Here is a 21826-nt window from a genome sequence, read left to right as displayed (position 1 = left end):
CATCATTTTCAGGTGAGTGGAAATACTAAAAGTATATTAATATAGTAACAGTAGCAAAAGAAAGAAAGAAAAAAAATCATTGGTTTGACAGTGTGGTATATCAGGCCTTGGCTGCTACTTGACATAATCTTGCCAACATCACTCTCAAAGTAATTTCTCTTATTAAATACAGCATAATCACCACCACATTCTGAACATGGATATTTAATATTGGAAAAACTATTTAAAGTATTTGATATATTTAAAGGGACAAGTTGATTTTTATGGAGCCAGTTGATATTAACCTATGCTGTTTTCCACTAAAGTGAATACCCTAGGGAATAAGAAAAGGAGAAGAGAGTTAGATATCCCTTTTAGCGGTCTCATAGCCTAAAAAATTAAACATGACAGAATGTCATTCCACTCTCCAGAAAAAGATATTTGCCAGCACACAAAGCTATTTTAAAATCCCTATTTACCCCGGGTGTGACGGCTCATGCCTGTAATCCCAGCACTTTGGGAGGCTAAGGCGGGTGGATCACCTGAGGTTAGGAGTTCGAGACCAGCCTAGACAACATGGTGAAACCCCATCTCTACTAAAAATACAAAAACTAGCCAGATATGGGCCTGGTGCGGTGGCTTACGCCTGTAATCCCAGCACTTTGGGAGGCCGACCTGGGCAGATCACGAGGTCAGCATATCGAGACCATCCTGGCTAACATAGTGAAACCGCATCTCTACTAAAAATACAAAAAAGAAAAAAACCCCACAAAATTAGCCGCGAGTGGTGGCCGGTACCTGCAGTCCCAACTACTCGGGAGGCTGAGGCGGGAGAATGGCGGGAACCCAGGAGGCGGAGCTTGCGGTGAGCCAAGATTGCGCCACTCCACTCCAGCCTGGGCGACAGAGCGAGACTCCATCCCCCCCACCAAAAAAAAAAAAAAAAACTAGCCAGGTATGGTGGCACGTGCCTGTAATTCCAGCTACTCAGGAGGCTGAGGCAGGAGAATGGCGTGAACCTGGGAGGTGGAGGTTGCAGTGAGCCGAGATCGCACCACTGCACTCCAGCCTGGGCGACAAGAGTGAGACTCTGTCTCAAAAAAAAAAATAGCTGGGCGTGGTGGCGGGCGCCTGTACTCTCAGCTACTCAGGAGGCTGAGGCAGGAGAGTCACTTGAACCCAGGAGGTGGAGGTTGCAGTGAGCCGAGATCATGCCATTGCAATCCAGCCTGGGAAACAAGAGCAAAACTCCATCTCAAAAAAAAAAAAAAAAAATCTGAAAGCATAGTACTGGTAGGGTTACTATATTTAGCAAATAAAAATACAGCATGCCCAATTGCATTTGAATTTCGGGCCAGGCTCAGTGGCTTACACTTGTAATTCCAGCACTTTGAGAGGCCGAGGTAGGCAGATCATTTGAGCCCAGAGTTTGAGACGAGTCTGGCCAACATGGCAAAGTCCCTTCTCTAAAAAAGAGAAGATACAAAAATTAGCCGAAAGGCTGGGCGTGGTGGCTCACAGCTGTAATCCTAGCATTTTGGGAGGCTGAGGCAGGTGGATCACCTGAGGTCAGGAGTTCAAGACCAGGCTGGCCAACATGGTGAAACCCTGTCTCTACTAAAATACAAAAATTAGCTGGGCATGATGATGGGTGCCTCTAATCCCAGCTACTCGGGAGGCTGAGACAGGAGAATCGCTTGAATCCGGGAGAGGGTGGTTGCAGTGAGCCGAGATTGCGCCATTGCACTCCAGCCTGGGCAGCTGAGCCAGACTCTGTCTCAAAAAAAAAAAAAAAAAAAAAAATTAGCCAAATATTGTGGTGCATCCCTGTAGTACCAGCTATTTGGGAGGCTGAGGTGGAAGGATCACTTGAGTCCAGGAGATCAAGGCACTCCAGTCTGGACCACAGAGTGAGGCCTTATCTCAAAAAAAAAAAAAAAAAGAAAGAAAACTTGTAATCTCAGCACTTTGGGAAGCCGAGGTGGGCGGATCACAAGGTCAGGAGATCGAGACCATCCTGGCTAACATGGTGAAACCCCGTCTCCACTAAAAAATACGAAAAACAAAACAAAACCAAAAAACAACCCAGCACTTTAGGAGGCCGAGGCGGGTGGATCACTGGAGGTCGGGAGTTCGAGACCAGCTTGACCAACATGGAGAAGCCCTGTCTCTACTAAAAATACAAAATTAGCCAGGCGTGATGGCACATGCCTGTAATCCCAGCTACTCGGGAGGCTGAGGCAGAAGAATCGCTTGAACCCGGGAGGCGGAGGCGGAGGTTGCGGTGAGCTGAGATCGCACCATTGCACTCCAGCCTGGGCAACAAGAGTGAAACTCTGTCTCAAAAAATAATAATAATAATTGAATTTCAGATAAACAATGAATAGTTTTTAGTATTTAGTAACCTAACTTGTAACTATTGCTTTTTGTTTTTTTCTGAGACAGAGTCTCACTCTGTTGCCCAGGCTGGAGTGCAGTGGCGCAACCTCGGCTCACTGCAAGCTCTGCCTCCCGGGTTCACGCCATTCTCCTGCCTCAGCCTCCCAAGTAGCTGGGACTACAGGCACCCGCCACCACGCCCGGCTAATGTTTTGTATTTTTAGTAGAGACGGGGTTTCACCGTGTTAGCCAGAATGGCCTCCATCTCCTTGACCTCGTGATCCGCCCGCCTCGGCCTCCCAGAGTGCTGGGATTACAGGCGTGAGCCACTGCGCCCGGCAAACTATTGCATATTTTTAGTCTAAGCATGTGTCTAAGCATGTCCCATGAAATAGTTGAGACTATTTACACTAAAAAACTATTCATTTTATCTGCAATTCTAATTTAACTAGGTGTTCTGTTTTTTTATCTGGCCACCCTATTACTGGGGAAAGATATTTGGTCTAACTCTTTCATTACTCTGTAGAACAAGGGGCTCTAACCTGGCTGATGAGAACGTGCCCTTAGGGTTTACTACATGGAATTATAAAGTTATCATGATCATGGTAAAAGGAGAAGAACTGAGCCTTTCTTCTGCTCCATGGATTTCCATTCTGTCTCTCACACTATGAAAAGCATTTAAATATATTTCCAATTATTCAGAGTGGTAATGGATTAATTGTACTAAATAAAGAGAATATTTCATTTAGATCTCTAGGGTCAGGATTTGTTTAAGTAGGGGCTAAGAGCCTAGGATTAACCATATAGATTTATAAACCTAGAGAACTTGTTTCTCTTGCTAGGTTTGCTCTTCCTAGAGAGGAATGAACAGACTTGATTTCATAAAGCAGTTTGAGGACTTGAAAAATGCTGAATGAACATATTTTTTCCTGATTAAGTTATCACCCACAATGAAGTAACCTACAAAGGATGACCTCATTGTTTGGCTTTGTAGGACTTGTCATACTATGTCAGATCTCCAGGGTGGAAGCCTGACTAATGGAGGCTGGAGTACTAGTACTCCAGAGGTGGGTTGAAAACAGCAACTTTTCTCTCAGTCTGCTTTAAGCACTCATGGAAAGAGCATTTTTTTTAGCATCATGATGCTGTGCTGCACAAGATTCTGTTACCCTCATTTGAGCTGCCTGGTTATTCTAGCAATCAGATCTTTCTGTCTCCTTCCTGTTACCTGGCCTTGACACCAACTATCATGTGCCCTTTTTGCCTTGACTCCCAGGCATGCAGTTCTTCTTCCATTTTCTTTAACCCAAAATGCTAGAATATTGGAATTTCTAGGACATTTATTTACATGGCTTCTGATGACAGTGGAGAATATTTGCCATCAGGACTGTCCTGGAAAATCTAGGGTATGTGTGGTCCTCCTTGTCAACACTTGTCAACACATTTCAACACTTGTCCTCTGAGAGTTATCTAGGACTGCTAGGATATTCAGAAAGAAGAGAGGCCTGGGAGTCAGAAATTCTTCTCATCATGGCTTTTAGTCATTGCTTTGCAGTTAACTCTGGGCAATGACTGCATCTATCTTTGTCCTACATCAGTTTTTGACCCCTTGTATTTGAAGCCCCCTAAAACAATTATAAAGAACAAAACAATAGGAAGTAATTTTCAGCTTACTTTGGCTATCCTTAAAATGTAAGTTATGAATCCTAGCGTTAGTAACATAGCATACTGGACTTCTTTACCATGGAGGGGAGGAAAAATTAGGGAAAACAAGGGTCTTAAAGATTTTACCATTTTAGGGCAGACACAGTGGCTCACATCTATAATCCCAGTACTTTGGGGAGGCGGGAGGATCGCTTGAACCAGGAGTTTGAGACCAGCCTGGGCAATATGGTGAAATCCCATCTCTACCAAAAAACTCCACACAAACTAGACAGACCTAGTGGTGCATGCCTGTAGTCCCAGCTACCTGGGAAGCTGAGGTAAAGGATCATTGAGCCTGGGAGGCAGATGTTGCAGTGAGCTGAGATCACATCACCACACTCCAGCCTGGGTGACAGAATGGGACCCTGGTATCATCAGCTCTAAGAACTGCGACTTGTACAATCCAAGTCTGAACCAAACCTGGATAGAACTAGTGTTCTAATTTCTGGAAAAAATAAAAAGAGGCAGGGCTTATAAACTAAAGAAAACGATTTACCTTGTCAGACACCAATAATGGCACTTTTTCTGTAAAATAGTGATGCCTTTTTCTCTTCTTCCACCTCCTCCACTCCTTTGATTCTGTCACCCTCTCCTGCATCTACTGATATCCTCTTACACTGAGATAAGACAGTAATGAATCACTTTAGCAAAAGTACATAGAGCTAAACAAAGATGACATCGTTTGGCATCTCTTGGCACTGAGACACATTGGGATAGGGCACAACAAGAGTTCAGGGTTTCCTGATGTAGAGTTGCTAAAACTGTGGCCTCCACTTAACAGCTAATGTAGGTTTGGGGCAACAGGAATATAAATCTCTCTTGAATGGTTTAAATTGTGCCTTTTTGCCTAAAGAATTTTGTCTTGGCCAGGCACAGCGGCTCACGCCTATAATCCCAGCACTTTGGGAGGCCGAGGGGGTGCGGATCACCTGAGGATGGGAGTTCGAGACCAGTCTGACCAACATGGAGAAAACCTCGTCTCTACTAAAAATACAAAATTAGCCAGGTGTGGTGGCGCATGCCTGTAATCTTAGCTACTTGGGAGGCTGAGGCAGGAGAATCGCTTGAACCCAGGAGGCAGAGTTTGCAGTGAGCCGAGATTGCACCATTGCACTCCAGCCTGGGCAACAAGAGTGAAGCTCTGAGTTTTGTCTTTTTCTTTTGTGACCTGCCCTAATTCCTGATGTCAGGTCCCTAGGGTATTTGTGCTATGCCTCATTCGTAGTGACTTTATATTTTATACAGTGTGATTGCACTTTGAACTAAAATAGACCATATCCAGAAACCTGCCGGTGCAGGCTTCCCAGGGCTAAAGAGTATGAGCAGTTTGAATTGCTTTTTGTCTCTTTGCCTTTTTCTTGAATCAATTTACCAAAATAGAGATGTTACCATCAGATTTTTTTTAAAGGCACTAGATCCCAAAGGCTAGTCTCCATGCCAAGACAATTTTTCTAAAGCATGTATATCTGAAAATGAAAGGATCTTAGATGCTTACCTTATGGTTTCTCTTTAGCTCTAGCATTATTTGTTTACTGGGTACACTATGACTTTTGGTTCAGTCCTATGAATAAGCAGGTCACAAGCCAATTTTTAGCTCCCCTTACACTTTTTAAGTATTTATTAATCTTGACTCCTATGCAAACTGTAGGGAGGCTGGCAGCAGAAGATTCTTATCCTTAGTTATTTATGTGGCTAAGACTCCAAGGCAAATTGCTCTCATAAAATCACGCCCCATGAGATGTGATTCTGCCAGATTAGTAGGCCTTAATGTCTTGGGTCTCTTCTCTTCACCCCACCCTTAACCTGGGTTAAGCTTATTCTCTTTGCTAGGCCTTGGATAGCACATTGGGTGAGGACTATTCTGATGTCAATTCTTCTTGTCAAGGATTTAAGAAGCAAACAGAAATAGAGCCAAGGGTGGAGAAACTGAGGCCCCCTGACTTGCCAAGCTGCGACTTCTAATCCTCTTGGCTACCCCACTGGTCTGGTTCAACCTGAGCTCGCACTGATTTTTTTGGATTTGACGTCACGGCAAACATCATTGCAAACTCAATTCCAGCATGCCAGCTCCAGAGCACTGTAACCTTTAAAAACTTGGGATTTCGCCGGGCGTGGTGGCTCACACTTGTAATCTCAGCACTTTGGGAGGCCGAGGCGGGTGGATCACCTGAAGTCAGGAATTTGAGATCAGCCTGCACAACATGATGAAACCCCGTCTCTACTAATAATAAAAAAAAGCCGGGCGTGGTGGCATGCTCCTGTAGTCCCAGCAACTCGGGAGGCTGTGGCAGGAGAATTGCTGGAACCCGGGAGGTGGAGGTTGCAGCGAGCCAAGATCGCACCACTGCGACAGAGAGAGACTCCGTCTCAAAAAAAGAAAAAAAAAAGACTTGGGATTTCAGGAGAAATGTTATAGTAGCATTCCAGAGGCCCACGCATCAGACATAGACATATGCACTCTTTGCAGCAGAGGGTATTGGCTTCACCCTATCATATAAGTTGGCTCCCTAACTTATATTCTGCAAAGCCCTGGTGGCTAATCCTTTACAACCAAACAGGTCACAGCCAAACAGGTCATCTCAGTTTGACGATCATCAACAAAGGGGTTAGGTTTGCTCTTGTAGTTGTCACTCCCTTGGGATTGGTAAACAGACCTGCAGAAGTAGTTGTGAAAAGGGAAGCAGAAGTACTGAAAAAAAAAAAAAAAAAAAGAGGAGGGCTAGAAAGGAAGTGAGAAAGGTGGAAATGTATGACTTTTTCAACTTCCTGATGGAAAGATACCAAGAGAAATAAAACTCTTTATGACCAGATAGGACCTTCCTTTGGCTACATTTTTGTGTGCATAATGTCATATTGCTATCCCCAAATAAATAAAACAATGTATCTATCCATCAATCTATCCAATCTATAGCTCACATATTATTATGACAAATTAAGTTATCCATCAGTATAGCAAACATTTTAAAGCATGTGAAATTAATCTACTTTCCTTTCATGAAGAACACAGGATGGGTAGGCAGCATTCCATCTACTCACATTTCCAACCGTCATTTCAACAGCCATTTTAAGTTACGGAAGAGTCAAGGCTGGGACCTCATGGCATCATTTTCCACGGATTGCTCTCCAAGTTTTTCTGTTCCTGGCCTTTGGAACCCCTTCATCATATTCCGCAGGTAAGACACATATTAGTGGAATTCGAGTTATAATTTGTATGCTTGAAATTGACATTGAAGGCCATAATTTGTAAGTCAGAGAGGCTAAACAGTAACTGTAATGCTTTGTTTTGATCTAACTTGGTGGTTTTGTAATGGTTCTCTCAAACGTTCCACATCTTTCTCTTTCTGTGTTCCATAGCTGGGGTTTCTCTCCTTCCTGCCTGAATATTTTGCCTCCCTAATCCAATTCCTTTACATTATCTTTGCTCTGAAATACTTCTTTCGATGACTTACATTTGCTCTCTATAATTTTACTTCAATTTTTTACTAGTCCTGCTACAAAGACCATTCTCACATTAAGAAAATAATAGCCTTTTTTTTGTTTTTTTTGGAGATGGGGTCTCGTTTTGTCACCCAGGCTGGAGTGCAATGGCGTGATCTTGACTCACTGCAAACTCCACCTCCTGGGTTCAAGCAATTATCCTGCCTCAGCCTCCCAAGTAGCTGTGATTACAGGCACCCGCCACCACACCCGGCTAATTTTTTTGCATTTCTAGTAGAAACGGGGTTTCACCATGTTCGCCAGGCTAGTCTTGAACTCCTGACCTCAAGTGATCTGCCTGCTTCAGCCTCCCAAAGTGCTGGGATTACAAGCATGAACCACCATGCCTGGCCCAATAACAGGCTTTTTAAGAAATTCTCAAACCACTGGAGAAATCATACTTTTCTTTGAGATAAGCGTGCATTATGCCCACATCTGCTTTACAGATGGGGAAACTGAGGCAGAGAATTGATAGGACTTGTTTTAGGTCATAAAGTCAGTGATGATATTGAAACTATTTCTTTTTGTGTCCTCATATTTGTCAGGCTAGTACTTGAAAACTGAAAACAATAGTGGCTCTGGCTAGAATGACTGATTGTTTTATTCCTTTCTTTTCTTTCTTAAACTTTTTTTTTTTTTAAGAGACAGGATTTCGGCCGAGCGCAGTGGCTCATGCCTGTAATCCCTGCACTTTGGGAGGCTGAGGCGGGTGGATCACCCGAGGTTAGGAGTTTGAGACCAGCCTGGCCAACATGGTGAAACCCCCTCTCTACTAAAAATACAAAAAATTAGCTGGGCATGGTGGCAGGCACCTGTAATCCCAGCTACTTGGGAGGCTGAGGCAGGAAAATCGCTTGAACCCCCGGGAGGCGGAGGTTGCAGTGAGCCAAGATTGTGCCACTGTACTCCAGCCTGGGCAACAAGAGCAAAACTTTGTCTCAAAAAAAAAACCAAACCAAACCAAAACAAACAGAGACAGGATTTCACTCTGTTGCCCAGGCTGGACTGCAGTGATGCAGTCATAGCTTACTGCAGCCTCAAACTCCTGGATTCAAGGAATCCTCCCACTTTAGCCTCCCAAGTAGCTAGGACTACAGGCATAGGCCACCACACCCAGCTAATTAAAAACTTTTTTTTTTTTGAGACGGAGTCTTGCTCTGTTGCGCAGGCTGGAGTGCAGTGGCGCGATCTTGGCTCACTGCAAGCTCCGCCTCCCGGGTTCACACCATTCTCCTGCCTCAGCCTCCCAAGTAGCTGGGACTACAGGCACCTGCCACCACGCCTGGCTAATTTTTTTTTTTTTTTTTTGTATTTTTAGTAGAGACGGGGTTTCACTGTGTTGGCCAGGATGGTCTCGATCTCCTGACCTCGTGATCCGCCTGCCTCGGCCTCCCAGAGTGCTGGGATTACAGGCGTGAGCCACCGCGCCCGGCCAATTTTTTTTTTTTTTTGTAGAGATGGGAGTCTCACTATGATGCCCAGAGTGGTCTTGAACTCTTGGCCTCAAGTCATCCTCCTGCCTCAGTCTCCCAAATCTTTGTTAACTTTTTATTGATATATATGGACTTCCATAGGTTTTTCATTTGCAGATTTTCAAAGGTGTGGTAAACAGAGAAGCCTAGAAGCCTGTTAAAAGTAGGGCTAAGGATCTTGGGACATTACTGACTTTCCCATTCCTTCTGAAGCACCATGGAGGGAAATGAATTTCCAAGGGCCCTTGTGTTCTAATTTCTGTTATTTCAGAGAAGCCTGTACGGAGCATATGTTAGGTGGTCATCCAGTCATATTTAAGGGAACTGTGTGTTACCTTCCATTCCTGTAGCCCAAGTTCTAAGTGTGGGTTTATTCTTGACTTGCTGCATTGGAATCTCTTGGATCATGGGACCAAGGATGGGGCCATGTAAGGTTCTCTTCTTTCTCCTCAGCAGGATCAAAAATTACCGCTGCCATGAAGTCTGTGGCCCTAGTGTTTTGTTTTTGTTTTTGTTTTTGTTTGAGATGGACTTTCACTCTTGTTGCCCAGGCTGGAATGCAATGGCGTGATCTTGGCTCACTGCAACCTCTGCCTCCTGGGTTCAAGCGATTCTCCCACCTCAGCCTCCTGAGTAGCTGGGATTACAGGCATGCAACACCACGCCCAGCTAATTTTGTATTTTTAGTAGAGATGGGGTTTCTCCATGTTGGTCAGGCTGGTCTTGAACTCCCAACCTCAGGTGAGCCGCCCACCTTGGCCTCCCATAGTGCTGGGATTACAGGTGTGAGGCATGGTGCCTAGCCTAGTGTTTTGTTTTTAATCTTTTCTGTGATTTTATAAAAGAAAGTTGCCTCCAGTCTTAGGTTCACGTGGTTTCTCTATGGGGCACACATCTTGTACATACAGGAAAGGCTACAGACTGGGTAAAATATTGTCTCTTGGTTAATTGGTTAGTCAGCTCAATAATAATTGAGATGTACTTTGTGCAGGGTCCAGTACCGAGAGTAATAAAGGAATTAGGAAACAAGCTCTTACTAGTAGTACATCTTGCAAAGATACACATATAAAATAAATTTAAACACAATTATAGGCCAGGCGCGGTGGCTCATGCCTATAATCCTAGCACTTTGGGAGGCCGAAGCGGGCAGATCACCTGAGGTTGGGAGTTTGAGATCAGCCTGACCAACATGGAGAAACCCCATCTCTACTAAAAATACAAAAAATTAGCCAGACATGGTGGCGCATGCCTGTAATTCCAGCTACTCAGGAGGCTGAGGCAGGAGAATCGCTTGAACCCAGGAGGCGGAGGTTGCAGTGAGCTGAGATTCTGCCATTGCACTCCAGCCTGGGCAACAAAAGCAAAACTCCATCTCAAAAAATACCCAGAATAAAACAAAAACAACAACATAATTACAGAGTAACAGTCAGAACAAGTACAAATAAATCAGCAAAAGCCAGTACTTGTGAACTGATGGGAAAAGAGAGTTGGGTGGAGTTAGTCAATGAGGACTTTCTGGAAAAGGTGAGTGTTGAAGGAAGGGAGGGGCCCCGGTTTGCCGAAAAAGATGAGGAGGTCATTCCAGCAATAATGCCTGAGCAATGGTAGAGAAGAGAAGAATGAGCAAGCTGTAAGGGCCAAGCATTAAACTGGTTAGCTTGTTAAGACTGGAGAATATATGTTAAAGGATAAGAAAAAACAAGTCTGGGAAAATGATAAGGACAGTTCATGGAGAGCCTTAAATGGTTATGAATGAAATTTGCTTTAACAGACATAATGAAAATAACATTTTGAGAAGCTGAGAAACAGACGAACTGTAATAAAATAAAACTGGAGAGTTAGGGCCAGGTGTGGTGGCTCACGCCTGTAATCCCAGCACTCTGGGAGGCCGAGGCGGGCGGATCACGATGTCAGGAGATCGAGACCATCCTGGCTAACACGGTGAAACCCTGTCTCTACTAAAAATACGAAAAATTAGCTGGGCTTGGTGGCGGGTGCCTGTAGTCCCAGCTACTCGCGAGGCTGAGGAAGGAGAATGGCTTGAACCTGGGAGGCGGAGCTTGCAGTGAGCTGAGATCGCGCAACTGCACTCCAGCCTGGGCGGCAGAGCGAGACTCTGTCTCAAAAACAAAACAAAACAAAACAAAACAAAACAAAACAAAACAAAACTGGAGAGTTAGAACAACAGGGAATCTGCTGCAAGATTCTCAGGAGAGAAAAAAAAATGCCTAGGTCCTAACTGTGGCTCTGCCAATTATTAGTGTATGACCTTAGGCAAGTCCTTGAATTTCTGTGTGCCTGTTTCCTCAAATGTGAAATGGGGTAATGGTGTCCGCCTCACAGAGTTGTTGAGAATAATTAAATGAATTAATATATGAAAAGTGTTGGCCGGGCATAGTGGCTCACACTTGTAATCCCAGCACTTTGGGAGGACGAGGTGGGCGGATCACTTGAGCACAGGAGTTCGAGACCAGCCTGGCCAACATGGTGAAATCCCATCTCTACTAAAAATACAAAAAAATTAACCGGGTGTGGTGGTGGGCACCTGTAATCCCAGCTACTTGGGTGGCTGAGGCAGGAGAATTGCTTGAACTCAGGAGGTGGAGGTTGCAGTGAGCCGAGCTCACACCATTGCACTCCAGCCTGGGCAACAAGAGTGAAACTCCATCTCAAAAAAAACCCAAAACAAAAGAAAAAAACCAAAATGTTTAGTAAGCACTCGATAAACATTCAATTACAGTTAATTAAATTATTATTATATGGGCTGGGCGTGGTGGTTCATGCCTGTAATCCCAGCCTTTAGGGAGGCCTAGGCAGGTGGATCACCTGAGGTCAGGAGTTTGAGACCAGCCTGGCCAACATGGTGAAACCCAGTCTCTACTAAAAATACAAAAATTAAAAAAAGAAAAAGAAATAAAAAGAAAAAAAAGAAAAAATAAACAAGAAAAACAAAACAAACAAACAAATAAAACTAAAAATACAAAAATTAGCCAGGCATGGTGGCGGGCACCTATAATCCCAGCTACTTAGGAGGCTGGGGCAGGAGAGTCGCTTGAACCCGGGGGGCAGAGGTTGCAGGAGCCAATATCATGCCATTGCAATCCAGCCTGGGCAACAAGAGCGAAACTCCATTTCAAAAAAAAAAAAAAGTGTTTAGTAAGCACTCGAAAAACATTCAATTACAGTTAATTAAATTATTATTATATGGGCTGGGCACAGTGGTTCATGTCTGTAATCTCAGCCCTTTGGGAGGCCTAGGTGGGCAGATCACCTGAGGTAAGGAGTTTGAGACCAGCCTGGCTAACATGGTGAAACTCCATGTGTACTAAAAATACAAAAATTAGTCGGGCATGGTGGTGGGCGCCTGTAATCCCAGCTACTGAGGAGGCTGGGGCAGGAGAATTGCTTGAACCCATGAGGTGGAGGTTGTAGTGAGCGTAGATCACGCCACTGCACTCCAGCCTGGGTAACAGAGGAGACTCCAGCTCAAAAAAAAAAATTATTATATGTTATTTAAATTATTATTTCTCTGACCAGTAAGTGGTCATAGAACTACATATATATAAGAAAAGGCCCATCTCACACCTTAGTTTGAAAGGATTGCAGCTTTTCAATCTGCCTTTCTGAAAAGTATGTAGGATTCAGAGGCTAAGAGGCCAGGCCCAGAGTCCAAAACTGTGCTGCCCAGTACAAGAGCCACTAACCACACGTGACTACTGATCACGTGAAATGTGGATAGTCAGAATTTACATGTGCTATAAATGTAAAATACACGCTGGATTTCAAAGTTGGTGTGAACAAAATAAGTAAAATATCTCATTAATTTTTTTTTTTTTTTTGAGACGGAGTTTCACTCTTTTTGCCCAGGCTGAAGTGCAGTGCTGTGATCTCAGCTCACTGCAACCTCTGCCTTCTGGGTTCAAGTGATTCTTCTGCCTCAGCCTCCAGAGTAGCTGGCTAGGATTACAGGCATGCGCCACCATGCCTGGCTAATTTTTGTATTTTTAGTAGAGACGGGATTTCACCATGTTGGTCAGGCTGGTCTTGAACTCCTGACCTCAGGTTATTCACCTGCCTTGGCCTCCCAAAGTGCTGGGATTACAGGCGTGAGCCACCGTGCCCGGCCTCATTAATATTTTTTATATTGATTACATGTTGAAATGATAATATTTTGGATATGTTGGGTTAAATAAGATGTGTTTTCATTTGTTTCCTTTTTACTTTTTTGTGATGTGGCTACTATAAGATTTAATACTACCTAGTGGTTCACAGTATGTTTCTGCTGAACAGTACTGGTCCATTACAATACATTCAGTTTTGGAAATTACCGGGTTCTATCTGAGAAATTTCTATAAAGAAATATGAAGATTATGGATAAATCTCCTTGCCTTTGACACTTTAAAGAACATTTTTAAAATTGTTATTTCATTTTTATTTTTTTAGAGACAGGGCCTCACTCTGTCATCTGGAGTGCAGTGGCACCATTACAGCTCACTGCAGCCTCCATCCACCTCCTGGGCTCAAGTGATCCTCCCGTCTCAGCCTCCCGAGTAGCTGGGATCATAGGCACACGTCACCACACTTGGGCCCACTTTTTTTTTTTTTTTTGAGACAGAGTCTCGTTGTCGCCCAGGCTGGAGTGTAGTGGCGTGATCTTGGCTCGCTGCAACCTCCGCCTCCCGGGTTCAAGCGATTCTCCTGCCTCAGCCTCCCCAGTAGCTGGGACTACAGGCACATGACACTATGCCAGGCTAATTTTTGTATTTTTAGTAGAGATAGGGCTTCACCATATTGGCCAGGCTGGTCTCGAACTCCTGACCTCGTGATCCACCTGCCTCAGCCTCCCAGAGTGCTGGGATTACAGGTGTGAGCCACCGTACCTGGCCCTGGCCCCCCTTTTTAAAGATAATTTCAGTTACATTATATATATACATATATATATGCATTTATATATATACCTCCTCAATTTGCAAGGTATCTACAGAACTGAGAGAGCCACAGACAGTTCACCATTAAAGAGGCCATGATTGCTGAAGGATCTTTTAGTTTAAAAAGAAACAAAGATGAAAATGGGGAAAAGGTGAAACATCCCATTTTATTTTATTATTTATTTATTTATTTTTTTTGAGACAGAGTCTCACTCTGTCGCCCAGGCTGGAGTGCAGTGGCGCAATCTCGGCTCACTGCAACCTCCACCTCCCGGGTTCAAGCGATTCTCCTACCTCAGCCTCCCGAATAGCTGGGACAACAGGCGCCCGCCACCAAGCCCGGCTTTTTTTTTTTTTTTTTTTTTTTTTTGTATTTTTAGTAGAGACGGGGTTTCACCATATTGGCCAGGCTGGTCTTGAACTCCTAACCTTGTGATCCGCCCGCCTCGGCCTCCCAAAGTGCTGGGATTACAGGCGTGAGCCACCGCGACCGCCCGAAACATCCCATTTTAAACATTAAATCATGGAAACAAAAATACAGTTTTTGAAATCACTCCCTCAAAAGTCCAAATCTCATTGGTTGAAGTAACCTAGATTATTAGAGGGTTTTTTTTGTTTTTTTTTTGAGATGGAGTCTTGCTCTGTCGCCCAGACTGGAGTGCAGTAGCGCGATTTCGGCTCACTGCAAGCTCCGCCTCCTGGGTTCACGCCATTCTCCTGCCTCAGCCTCCTGAGTAGCTGGGACTACAGGCGCCCGCCACCACGCCCGGCTAATTTTTTGTACTTTTAGTAGAGACGGGGTTTCACCATGTTAGCCAGGATGGTCTCGATCTCCTGACCTCGTGATCCGCCCGCCTCGGCCTCCCGAAGTGCTGGGATTACAGGCGTGAGACACCGCGCCCGGCTATTAAAGGTTTTATAACAAAACTTTCAAATCATCCTTTGAATTTGCTACTTAACAGGAACTGAGGCCAGAGAGCCTCAAGTCAGGGCTTTTCACTGACCTGGAGGCAGAATCCAGTTTGGGGTTTTGCTTGTAACTGGTATTTTATGCATGCGACCCTGGCTGAACTGACCAACTGCGTAGGCTTCAATTTCCCGAGGGCCCCTTATGCCTTTCCTTCCTCTGATCAAGCCCTTCCCGGCTCCTTCCAGTTGGAAGGCCGCCCCCAGTCCTGAGCGGCGCCGACAGGTGCAGCGCCCGCCTCCCGCCCTGCGCTCGCGCGGGCAACCCGACGCCCTCCCGCCCCGCCGGCCGCGCCCTCGTCCTCGCCGCTCCGCCCTCTGCCCCGGCGTGCGCGCGCACTCCACGGGGGCGCGCCCGGCCGGCGGGGCCGCGCACGCAGCCGCCGCCACCACTTCCCCCTCTCCCTCCCTCCTTGCGGGCCCTCCTCCCCTTCCCTCCCCTCCGCCCCCTTCCCCGTAGGCAGCCCGCCCGCCAGTCCGCCCGCACCGCCTCCTTCCCAGCCCCTAGCGCTCCGGCTGGGTCTCTCCCCCGCCCCCCAGGCTCCCCCGGTCGCTCTCCTCCGGCGGTCGCCCGCGCTCGGTGGATGTGGCTGGCAGCTGCCGCCCCCTCCCTCGCTCGCCGCCTGCTCTTCCTCGGCCCTCCGCCTCCTCCCCTCCTCCTTCTCGTCTTCAGCCGCTCCTCTCGCCGCCGCCTCCACAGCCTGGGCCTCGCCGCGATGCCGGAGAAGAGGCCCTTCGAGCGGCTGCCTGCCGATGTCTCCCCCATCAACTACAGCCTTTGCCTCAAGCCCGACTTGCTGGACTTCACCTTCGAGGGCAAGCTGGAGGCCGCCGCCCAGGTACAGCGACCCTCGGGCCCCGGGGCAAGCTGCGGGGCGAGCAGTTAGGCCGCGCCTGCGGGCTGGACTCAGGGCCCGGCCGGGAGGGCGGGCGGGCCTCGGGTCGGGGCTGGGCGGCCGCAGGGCGCCGGGTTCGGCGTGCTCTGCCTTGCTCTGTTGGTGCTGGGGCTGGGGCTGGGGCCGGGGCAGGGACCGTGGCCGGAGCTGAGGCTGGGGCTTGGGCTGGGGCCGCGCTGCGGGAGCTCTGGGGAGCCGGCGGCCCGGCCATTGCGCCCCTCCCCGACGAGCACACCTGTGTGGGGCTTTCCCCCCCGCCCCGGACCCATCTGGGCTTGATAGTGTTCCGGGGGAGGCTGGAGGGTGTTGGGGGAGGACGGAGAGGTCATGGGAGTCCCCGCTCTGCCTAACCACCTGACTCAGTTCTTTCTTTGGTTTCTCTCTACACCTCTCGGGTGATAGATTGGAGGAGGTGGTCATTTGGGACTCTGGCCGCCGCGTTGGAGCGAGGAGGGGAGCTTCTAGAAGAGGGGGAGAGGGTGAGAACGAGAATGTTAATCCCAGGCAGCCTCGCTGACTTCTCCCCGCCTGCTCCAGCCCAGGGGCTGGGTTTCCAAGATGATCCGCCCCCTCCCCCTTTCCCTCAAGTGACAGTGCAGCAGTGACTTTGTTCTCTCCTAACCTCTAGAGAAGCTGCAGGAGGACCCCATCTTCGCTTTTCCACCTATCTTCCTAGCTTTGCGGCCTTCGAAGCTGGTGGATTTATTGCTACCGTGATGGTTGCTTAGCAGTACCTTCCTCTCCCAAGAAGCTGGCTGGGCGCGGTGGCTCACGCCTGTAATCCCAGCACTTTGGGAGGCTGTGGCGGGCGCACTTGAGGTCAGGAGTTCGAGACCAGCCTGACCAACATGGTGAAACCCCCGTCTCTAATAAAAATACAAAAATTAGCGGGGCCTGGTGGCGGGCCCCTGTAATCTCAGCTACTCGGGAGGCTAAGGCAGGAGAATCACTTGAACCCGGGGGGCAGAGGTTGCAGAGTCGAGATCGCGCCACTGCATTCCTGCGTTCCAGCCTGGGCGACAGAGTGAGACTCGGTCTCAAAAAAAAAAAAAAAAAAAAAAAAAAAAGGAAAGAAAGGAAGAAGCTATTAGTTATAACATACCACCGGTGAAAATATTCCATTACTCTTCACTGCAGTTTTTGGTGAATCATACTCCCCTCCCTTCTCCCGCAGCATTATGTGAAGTATTGTTTGATTTTGGAGACCATCAGTATAGATGCCCGACAAACATCCTGCACAATAGGCATTTATGAAAAAAAAAAAAAGGCATTTATGATACTATGTAATAGGAAGCCTGTAATAAAAATGGGAACTGTTTGATAGTTATCTGTAAATAGAATGTTAGTAAATATATTTTGTTTCATTTCTCTTCCTACTGCAGTCTGGGGTCGGGGGAAATCAGAACATGGTGTATATAGTAATGAAATGAAGACTGGTGCTCGAATGAATTGAATGTTGGTAGTTGTCTTTGAAAACCAAGAGGGTACGGTACTCAGATTAAAAATATGTCTAAAAGTACAGAATTTAAAAGTATAGTTATCTATACTTTATACTTATCTGTGATAGATAACTATAGCTGTCACATTTGGGGCACTGGTGTGAAAGCAAGAGGGCTCTAGGATTTGGCAGCATCAAAAGGCAGAACTTAGTGAAAATCAGGTGATTTAAAATTTTTCCATTAAGAATATGAATCAGAACGAATGCATCTTGGGTCTAAATTAGAATTTGAGAAGGTTATTTGGGAAACTGTGGCTTAAGCCAAGTGACTAGAGTGTTTGATATATATTGGCAAGGGGCAGATGGGAGGGATTGTAAACAGTAGTGTGTCTTGTGACTTGGCAAACCTTTGGGAAAGAGAACCTAGTGATGAATGAGTTCGCATTATGTGAAAAGACTAACATTAAAAAAAACATTTGTTTCTTTACCCTATTAGTTGCCAAAATGGATTCATAATTTTTGGAGGCAAACATATTTTGGGAAAAGTCTAGAAAAAAGTACAGATTTTTAAGTGATTACTTATTAAAGAAGTGAGTTTGATTTAAGTATCGGGATAGAACAACAAGCAGTGACATGTTTCTCCTTACCTCTTTTCTACTTTTGTGGAAGACTGGTTTGTGCCATTGAGTGAGCATATGGTAATACACTAGATATTAGCAGGGACTTGTTAATTTGATGCAAGGAAATAAATAAAAAATAAATAAATTTTTTAAGTAGCATGAACTTTTCAAAACACTTTTTTTCCAGAAATTCTTTTCAGGCTAGATGGCAACGCAAAGATGACACAATAGTGAATTCCAACAGGTTTTATTAAAGGATGATTGGACTTTTAAATTGTACTAATTGATATGTTTGGAAGGGTAAAAGAGGAATTAACATTGGTAAGAAGTAAAAAGCATATATTAATGTTTTTGAAATCCATGAATTAGAGCAATACGTTTAAATTGTGGCATTAGGTGGTATCTTGTGGGAATTTTAAAATATTGACAAAATTCTTTTTTTTTTTTGAGATGGAGTCTCGCTCTGTCGCCCAGGCTGGAGTGCAGTGGCACGATCTCGCCTCACTGCAAGCTCTGCCTTCCTGGTTCACGCCATTCTCCTGCTTCAGCCTCCCAAGTAGCTGGGACTACAGGTGCCCGCCACTGCGCCCAGCTAATTTTTTGTATTTTTAGTAGAGACGGGGTTTTACTGTGGTCTTGACCTCCTGACCTCATGATCTGCCCGCCTCGGCCTCCCAGAGAGCTGGGATTACAGGCGTGAGCCACTGTGCCCGGCGACAAAATTCTTATCTGTAGAAACCTATATTTATGACTGATATTGGATCAGTTTCCTAACAGTTGGAATCACATAACACAAAACATGCAAGTTGCTTAGTTGCTTTAGTTACAAAATTTTACGATAAGCCCAGAGTATTTGTGCAGGTTACATATTAGAAACTTAGTGGATTTATTTTATTTTTTATTTTTATTTTTTTGAGACGGAGTTTCGCTCTTTCTCCCAGGCTGGAGTGAAGTGGTGTGATCTCGACTCACTGCAGCCTCCACCCTGTCCCCCTGCCAGGTTCAAGCGAGTCTCCTTGCCTCAGCCTCCTGGGTATCTGGGACTACAGGTGTGTGCCATCACGCCCAACTAATTTTTGTATTTTTAGTAGAGATGGGGTTTTGCCATGTTGGCCAGGCTGGTCTCGAACTCCTGACCTCAGGTGATCCCCTTCCCTTGGCCTCCCAAAGGGCTTGGGATTATAGGCATGAGCCACCATGCCCGGCCAACTTAGTGGATTTTTAACCTGGCCTAGGGTGTGGACTGCTGCAGAAGGTGAAGAAATTAGTCCATGTTCAGTGATTTAAAAATTAGTTGTCTTGGCCGGGCATGGTGGCTCACACCTGTAATCCCAGCACTCTGGGAGGCCAAGGCGGGCGGATCACGAGGTCAGGAGATCAAGACCATCCTGGCGAACACGGTGAAACCCCATCTCTACTAAAATATAAAAAATTAGCTGGGCGTGGTGGCGGGAGCCTGTAGTCCCTACTCAGGAGCCTGAGGCAGGAGAATGGCGTGAATCTGGGAGGCGGAGCTTGCAGTGAGCTGAGAGTGCGCCACTGCACTCCAGCCTGGGCGACAGAGCAAGACTCTGTCTCAAAAAAAAAAAAAAAAGGCTGGGTGCGGTGGCTCACGCCTGTAATCCCAGCACTTTGGGAGGCAGAGGCGGGCGGATCATGAGGTCAGGAGATCGAGACCATCCTGGCTAACACAGTGAAACCCCGCCTCTACTAAAAATACAAAAAATTAGCCGGGCATGGTGGCGGGCGCCTGTAGTCCCAGCTACTCGGGAGGCTGAGGCAGGAGAATGGCGTGAACCCGGGAGGCGGAGCTTGCAGTGAGCCGAGATCGCACCACTGCACTCCAGCCTGGGCGACAGCGAGACTCCGTCTCAAAAAAAAAAAAAAAAAAAAAAAAAAATTAGTTGCCTTTCACATTAGTGTGGTCTAGCTGGTTTTGAAAATTTGTTATTATACAGAAGTTTCTCTAGGCCCAAAATTTATTTCATTCCCTGTCCCCTCCCTTTACACTGGATACTTGAGAGCAGTGGACTTTTGTAGATATTTCATATTTTGATCCTCTCCGTTTGTGGATAATTAATTAAAATGAATTATAAGTTTATGTGTGTGACTACTATTTATGATTATGAGTGTGTAGTGGTTGGTACAATAATTGGGTGTTCTTTTTTTTTTTTTTTTTTTGAGATGGAGTCTTGCTCTGCCACCCAGGCTGGAGTGCAGTGGCGGGATCTTGGCTCACTGCAGCCTCTGCCTCCCGGGTTCAAGCAATTCTCCTGCCTCAGCCTCCTGAGTAGCTGGGACTACAGGCACGCGCCGCCATGCCTCGCTGATTTTTTTGTATTTTTAGTGGAGATGGGGTTTCACCATATTGGCCAGGATGGTCTTGATCTCCTGACCTCATTCCGTCTTCCTCGGCCTCCCAAAGTGTTGGGATTACAGGCGTGAGCCACCGTGCCCAGCTGGGCTTTCTCTTATGGAAATATTTTACCTGTGCCAGAGAAACTAAGTTTATCATTCAAGGCCAGAAATCAGGATATCCTAGCCAACCCCTGGCCTCTACTAACAAAATATACATGTTGGAGATAACTAAATTGGCACTAAGTGAAGAGTTGCCAATATAGTAGTTTGTTTGGTAGATTAAAAATTTGGCACCTGAATGGTTATTGTCAATTCTGTGTTACAAATTTTTTGCCCAAATTCTGCATATTTTCTCTCTCTCTTTTTTTTTTTTTTTTGAGATGGAGTTTCGCTTTTGTTGCACAGGCTGAAGTGCAGTGGCATGATCTCGGCTTACCGCAGCCTCTGCCCCGCCAGGTTCAAGCAATTCTCCTGCCTTAGCCTCCCAAATAGCTGGGATTACAGGCATGCGTCACCACGCCCAGCTAATTTTTTCTGTTTTTAGTAGAGACGGGGTTTCTCCATGTTGGTCAGGCTGGTCTCGAACTCCCGACCTCCGGTGATCCACCCACCTCAGCCTCCCAAAGTGCTGGGATTATGGGCGTGAGCCACCGAGCCACCGTGCCTGGCTTCTTTTTTTTTTTTTTTTTTTTGAGACAGAGTTTTGCTCTTGTTGCCCAGGCTGGAGTGCAATGGCGCGATCTCGGCTCACTGCAACCTCTGCCTCCCAGGCTCAAGCGTTTCTCTTGCCCCAGCCTCCAGAGTAGCTGGGATTACAGGCGCGCACCACCAAGCCCAGCTAATTATTTGTATTTTTAGTAGAGAGAGGGTTTCATCATGTTGGCTAGGCTGGTCTCAAACTCCTGACCTCAGGTGATCCACCCACCTTGGCCTCTCAAAATGCTGGGATCACAGGCATGAGCCACCGTGCCTGGCCATTTTCTGCATATTTTCTATGTAATCATTTTGGCCGACACTGTGGCTCACTCCTGTAATCTTAGCACTTTGGGAGGTGGAGGTGGGAGAATTGCTTGAGCACAGGAGTTTGATACCAGTGTGGGCAACATAGCAAGACCCTGTCTCCAGGAAAAAAAAAAGGAAGAAATTTTCTTAAAAAAAAATTCATATATATAAAATTAAATTCAAAATATTGGTGATAAGGAATTGAATTTGTTCAGATTTTCTGTTTTTTGAAATGTATCTGTGAGGAAAGAAGTATAACAGTTTTGTATGCTAAGCTTTGTCTAATTCATCTGGCAATGAATTCTGCAGTGAATTTTCCAGATAACTGAAGTTTACCCTTTGAGGCCCTTAGACATTTTTTAAAAAGTTTACTAGGCTGGGTGTGGTGGCTCACGCCTGTAATCCCAGCACTTTGGGAGGCTGAGGTTGGTGGATCATGAGGTCAGAAGTTTGAGACCAGCCTGGACAACATGGTGAAACCCCGTCTCTACAAAAAAATACAAAAATTAGCCGGGCGTGGTGGCACATGCCTGTAATCCCAGCTACTCGGGAAGCTGAGACAGGAGAATTGCTTGAACTCGGGAAGCGGAGGAGCGGAGGTTGCGGT

The 21826-nt window shown here is 46.1% G+C and overlaps 1 protein-coding gene across 3 annotated transcripts in view; it reads left to right on the top strand.

The window, feature by feature from the left end:
- The window catches only part of NPEPPS (aminopeptidase puromycin sensitive), a 109931-nt gene that overhangs the window by 13540 nt on the left and 74565 nt on the right, over positions 1-21826 (top strand). Inside the window, exons 2-3 of one of the 3 annotated variants that reach the window (XM_063798336.1) lie at positions 7122-7235; positions 15579-15744. In XM_063798336.1, coding sequence (XP_063654406.1) covers positions 7159-7235; positions 15579-15744 — 243 coding nt within the window. In that variant the 5' untranslated portion in view covers positions 7122-7158. Of the gene's footprint in view, positions 1-6706; positions 7236-15245; positions 15745-21826 lie in introns of those variants that run through there. The other 2 variants (XM_063798335.1, XM_054671273.1) reach the window with 2 other exon arrangements.

The sequence above is a fragment of the Pan troglodytes genome, chromosome 19, assembly GCF_028858775.2.
Source record: "Pan troglodytes isolate AG18354 chromosome 19, NHGRI_mPanTro3-v2.0_pri, whole genome shotgun sequence".
In the NCBI taxonomy this organism is placed as follows: domain Eukaryota; kingdom Metazoa; phylum Chordata; class Mammalia; order Primates; family Hominidae; genus Pan; species Pan troglodytes.
Note: the sequence above shows the minus strand (reverse complement) of the source record. Positions and strands in the feature narration are given on the sequence as shown.